The 6312-nt window shown below is 45.3% G+C and overlaps 1 protein-coding gene across 1 annotated transcript in view; it reads left to right on the top strand.

Annotated features, from left to right (window-relative positions):
• The window catches only part of fut8a (fucosyltransferase 8a (alpha (1,6) fucosyltransferase)), an 85823-nt gene extending 79907 nt beyond the window's left edge, over positions 1 to 5916 (top strand). The window contains exons 9-11 of the mRNA XM_031580077.2: positions 1886 to 2062; positions 4573 to 4723; positions 5201 to 5916. Of these exons, the coding sequence (XP_031435937.1) occupies positions 1886 to 2062; positions 4573 to 4723; positions 5201 to 5530 (658 nt within the window). The 3' untranslated portion in view covers positions 5531 to 5916. The remainder of the gene's footprint in view (positions 1 to 1885; positions 2063 to 4572; positions 4724 to 5200) is intronic.
• The last annotated feature ends 396 nt before the right edge of the window (positions 5917 to 6312 follow it).

The raw sequence follows: 6312 nt of genomic DNA, 5'->3' as shown, positions 1-6312 counted from the left end.
TTCACAGGATTTTAGAGTGGGTGGTTTTGGGGACACAGGCAAAGGGACTGGAACTGAAAGGAGAAGAAAGAAAGAGAGAGAAAGAAAGAGAGAGAGGGAGAAAGAAAGAAAGAGAGAAAGAAAAAGAGAGAGGGAGAAAGAAAGAGAGAGAAAGAAAGAAAGAAAGAGAGAGGGAGAAAGAAAGAAAGAGAGTGAGAGAGAGAGAGGAGAGAGAGAGTGAGAGAGAGAGAGAGAGAGTGAGACGGAGGAATGCTGCAGGGTCCCTGTAGAGCTCCAGTCCACTCCCCCTTAGGAACACCACTCTCATTCTGAGATGCACTCTATCAGTGTCATTCACACACGCACACATACACACACACACACACACACACACACACACACACACACACACTTCTTACCCTACCCTACACGCATGCTGTGTACGCAAACACAGAGACACAAACACAGAGACGCAAACACAGAGACACATAAACACAGAGACACATAAACACAAACACAGAGACGCAAACACAGAGACGCAAACACAGACACACAAACACAGACACATAAACACAGACACACAAACACAGACACACAAACACAAACACAGAGACACAAACACAGAGACACAAACACAAACACAAAGACACAAACACAGAGACACAAACACAAACACAGACACACAGAGACACAAACACAGAGACGCAAACACAGAGACGCAAACACAGACACACAAACAAACTCAGAGACACAAACAAACACAAGATACACAAACACAAACACAGAGACACAAACACAGAGACACAAACACACAGACACACAAACACAGAGACACAAACACAGACACACAAACACAGAGACACACTGTAAATGGTGGTTTTGATTACGCCCATGGCAACAACTGTCAAACGGTGAAGGTGATTACACCAGCTTATTTCGTGCATGGGACAGGAATATGCATTAGAGTGCTAAATATTACAGCATCTACTTTGTATGGTGCATCAATCACCATCTTTATAAGATCTCTAAGACCAATCAATCTGGCTCCGTTAAATTATACTGTTACTTGTAACATTACCATACTGTGAAGCATTTGGCAAGATATTAAATAAGCGAAGGCATGGCACAAAACTAGGGTTCTGATCGCTGCATGTGAGTGTACTCGCTGAATGAATGGACAGTTCAGTACTGTTCAACGGGATGTGTGAGGACCTTTGTGCGGGTTGTTGTCCCAGGATACATTGCGGTATACAGTCCCCCTCTTGTGAGAACATCAAGAGGTGAGAGAGGTCCTCTGATAAACCGACCTCTGACCTCCCAGCCAAAAGAATCAGAACTCTGAATCTGACGGTGTCCATTTTGTAGATTGGATCGTTTTCAGAGTGCATTCTCGTGCCCTCGACCTCCACGCCCTCCAGCATACACACACACACACACACACACACACACACACACACACACACACACACTCGTGCCCTCGACCTCCACGCCCTCCAGCACATACACACACGCAGTCTTTCCACTCGTGCCCTCGACCTCCACGCCCTCCAGCACATACACACACACACACACACACACACACACTCGTGCCCTCGACCTCCACACCCTCCCTTTCAAACACAGACTGCTGACTCGAACACTCCAGTCAGACGCAGACTGGCATTAACTGTCCATCATTCACATCCAGTGGACAATGGGAGATAGCTCTCAGTCACACGTGTGTGTGTGTGTGTGTGTGTGTGTGTGGACAATGGGAGATAGCTCTCAGTCACACCCATCCTCCCAACACCCAGTCTTTTATCTCACACACACACAAATATTTGATTTGTGGGCTTGTCTCTTTGTGTGTGTGTGTGTGTGTGTGTGTGTGTGTGTGTGTGTGTGTGTGTGTGTGTGTGTGGATTAGGGTTCATGTCCGGCGGACAGATAAGGTTGGCACGGAGGCAGCGTTCCACCCCATCGAGGAGTACATGCAGCACGTGGAGGACTACTACCAGATGCTGGGCCGCCGCACGCACGTGGACAAGAAGCGCGTCTACTTGGCCACCGACGACCCCTCGCTGCTGCAGGAGGCCAAGTCCAAGTGAGTGTGTGTGTGAGTGTGTGTGTGTGTGTGTGAGTGTGAGTGTGAGTGTGAGTGTGAGTGTGTGAGTGTGAGTGTGAGTGTGAGTGTGAGTGTGAGTGTGAGTGTGTGTGTGTGTGTGTGTGTGTGTGTGTGTGTGTGTGTGTATGGTGGGTATGTTGAGAGAAAAAAATGACCTGTGTGAGTCTGTGTGCAGGGTATGTTGAGGGAATAAGCACCATGGTAACAGGAATTGGTAGGAGTTCAGTTTCTTAGAGCGACTAAAATGTATTTAGATTTGCATTAGTCCTCGACTGTCCGGCGGCCTAGTGTCCTCGACTGTCCGGCGGCCTAGTGTCCTCGACTGTCCGGCGGCCTAGTGTCCTCGACTGTCCGGCGGCCTAGTGTCCTCGACTGTCATGCCGTCTCCCCAGCAGACCGCTACGTGAAAGAGGACACTTGCCCCCACCAACCGATAAAAAAGTGTGAATGATTTTTACTGCAGACGTAAAAAGGCCTCTGCCTCCTTATAAAAAAAGAGATGGCTCTGGCCCTTTTGGTAGAAGGCATCTGTGTCAGCCAGTCCAGCTTGTTGTCCAGATGCACACCTAAGTGAGTCTGCATCACCTCAGTATCTATACCTTGAATGCTGACGAAAAAGCTGAAGAAAAATCCCCCACCATCTCCCTGGTCTTGGAGGGGCTCAGTAGAAACCGGTTCTTATCGCCCCGGTCCCTGTAGTCCCCTTCCTGCACATTCCTAATACACACTACAATGGCAGCCTCATTCCTATTACACACTACAATGGCAGCCTCATTCCTAATACACACTACAATGGCAGCCTCATTCCTATTACACACTACAATGGCAGCATCATTCCTAATACACACTACAATGGCAGCATCATTCCTAATACACACTACAATGGCAGCCTCATTCCTAATACACACTACAATGGCAGCCTCATTCCTAATACACACTACAATGGCAGCCTCATTCCTAATTAGGGCTGAACGATTAATTGCATTTGCGATTAAATCGCGATATGGTAAAACGCGATTTTCTAACCGCAACGTCCGCGATTACAACGTGGTCTAAAAAAAAAAAATGAAATCGCAAATTAAATCGCAATCGCAATATTTTGGTAAAAAATCGCAATTAGATTATTTTCCCAAATCGTTCAGCCCTATTCCTAATACACACTACAATGGCAGCCTCATTCCTAATACACACTACAATGGCAGCCTCATTCCTAATACACACTACAATGGCAGCCTCATTCCTAATACACACTACAATGGCAGCCTCATTCCTATTACACACTACAATGGCAGCCTCATTCCTAATACACACTACAATGGCAGCCTCATTCCTAATACACACTACAATGGCAGCCTCATTCCTAATGCACACTACAATGGCAGCCTCATTCCTAATGCACACTACAATGGCAGCCTCATTCCTAATTAGAGCTGAACGATTAATTGCATTTGCGATTAAATCGCGATATGGTAAAACGCGATTTTCTAACCGCAACGTCCGCGATTACAACGTGGTCTAAAAAATAATAATTAAATCGCAATCGCAATATTTTGGTAAAAAATCGCAATTAGATTATTTTCCCAAATCGTTCAGCCCTATTCCTAATACACACTACAATGGCAGCCTCATTCCTAATGCACACTACAATGGCAGCCTCATTCCTAATACACACTACAATGGCAGCCTCATTCCTAATACACACTACAATGGCAGCCTCATTCCTATTACACACTACAATGGCAGCCTCATTCCTATTACACACTACAATGGCAGCATCATTCCTAATACACACTACAATGGCAGCATCATTCCTAATGCACACTACAATGGCAGCCTCATTCCTATTACACACTACAATGGCAGCCTCATTCCTAATACACACTACAATGGCAGCCTCATTCCTAATACACGCTACAATGGCAGCCTCATTCCTAATACACACTACAATGGCAGCCTCATTCCTAATACACACTACAATGGCAGCATCATCAGTATTTCTGGGTGTGGTAGGACTCAGACTTGTGCTTAGACTCCGCTGTATACAATGTGAACAGATTGGTTTGTCAAAAGAGAAGCGGTCACCAGCATTGAGTCACACTTCAATTAAAATGTATTAAACTGACTTTATGCAGATCTTGCAAGTTTTCATTTTGTTCATATAATTGTCATTGTCATTCTCCCAGAGATAAGGATAAGTATTTGAATGAATTTTTATCTTGATATTTCATGAGTGGCCTACCAATGTTGACTTAAAGCTTTCTATGCAAATCTGCAAATTCTTTTAGATACATATTTTTTATTATTTATATATATATAAAAAAATATATATATATATTACATTTTTTATATATGTATATTATAAGGTTATGGCGTTAGGCGTTGGCTAGCATCAGGCAATATAGATACACTGTATGCTGACTATGACACTAATTCACCAGTTCCAGTGCCTCTGTGACCCAGCTGACCTTGTCCTCCTTGTGGTCCTGCAGGTACCCCGACTACGAGTTCATCAGTGACAACTCCATCTCATGGTCGGCCGGGCTGCACAACCGCTACACTGAGAACTCTCTGCGAGGGGTCATCCTGGACATCCACTTCCTGTCACAAACCAACTTCCTGGTCTGCACCTTCTCCTCACAGGTCAGTTTTAAAGCATTACATTTCACGACAGAACTTTCTAGAGCTGGTTTAGAAAGTAAATTCTAATTTAAACAAAGAAAAAACATTTAAAGCACTTCCGCAATTATCAGAAGTACTGAGACATTTTCTCCAAGATACCAGCGTGTGATGAACTAAATGCTTCTTGAGATATTTATGAAAGCTGTGAAATTGCAGAGAAATGTAAAAACAAGTTTCCATTTGTGTGGCAAGGCAGATGCTGCGTTTTGGAACACCTGTGCAATCTAACAAAACCCTTCAAGCCTGAATAATTATCCCAGCCATTAGGGTTTTCAGAGAAAACAACCAGGACACAAGCACACACACTTTTTCATCTGTGTATCCTGAAATCCTTCTGCATCCACTAATCATTAATATGTGTATGTTGGTTTGTGTGTGTGTGTGTGTGTGTGTGTGTGTGTGTGTGTTCCTTGCGTGTTACTATGGCAACTCCAACAGGTGTGCCGCGTGGCCTATGAGATCATGCAGACGCTGCACCCCGATGCCTCTGCCCATTTCCATTCGCTGGATGACATCTACTACTTCGGAGGGCAGAATGCCCACAACCAGATCGCCATCTACACCCACGAGCCGCGCGGCGGAGACGAGATCCCGCTGGAGCCCGGCGACGTGATCGGCGTGGCGGGGAACCACTGGGACGGCTACTCCAAAGGCATCAACCGCAAGACGGGCCGAACCGGCCTCTACCCCTCCTACAAGGTCAAGGAGAAGATTGAGACCGTGAAGTACCCCACCTACCCTGAAGCGGATAAGCTCCTCAATCAGTAGAGAGATATGGACCGAGAGAAGAGAGAGATAAGAGGGAGAAAAAAAAATGACTAAGAGATGGATAGAATGAGAGGAGGAGGAGGAAAGAGAAGAGATACTCTCTGTTGCTCTCTCTGCTTGGTGTGAGAAGTGAAGAAGAAGAAAAATCCAGACCCTTCAGAAGGGGTATGCACTTTGTGTTGTGTGTGTGTGTGTTTGTGTGTGTGTGTGTGTGTGTGTGTGTGTGTGTGTGTGTGTGTGTGTGTGTGTGTGTGCGTGTGTGTGTGTAAGATGAAGGGGGTGATTTTACAGGGTAATGGTCACGCTCCTCCTGGACTCGGTGCTCTCCCTCACCCTGCCTCTCATCCCTCTTTTCAGGATTGAGAGAGAGAGAGAGAGAGCGAAAGAAAGAAAGAAAGAAAGAAAGAATGAAATAAAGAGGGAGAGCAAAAAGCTCGAGTGAAAAGAGGACTTTTCCAGAGCGAACTGTCACTGAAGTGAACTTTCCGAGCCAGCCAAGCTCAATGACTCTCCCAGCCTCCGGTTTAATGAAGGGAAAATTCAGATCTCAACAACAACAACAACAAGAACAACAACAACAACAACAACAAAAATATTTAAAACAAAAATGATGGTAAACATTACGCTGAGAACTTTTACCCTGAGGAAAAAAAAGACATACACTCATGACTTGTGAAGTACAAAGAAGAACCCCTTTTTTCTCTCTTTCCCCTTCCTCCTCTATGCTCTTTCCCTCCTCCTGTGGACATTGACTGCACACTCCTCCGTAGCCAAATGTTTTC

This window comes from Clupea harengus, chromosome 14 (assembly GCF_900700415.2).
Source record: "Clupea harengus chromosome 14, Ch_v2.0.2, whole genome shotgun sequence".
Lineage (NCBI taxonomy): Eukaryota > Metazoa > Chordata > Actinopteri > Clupeiformes > Clupeidae > Clupea > Clupea harengus.
This window is presented reverse-complemented; position numbering and strand designations above follow the sequence as displayed.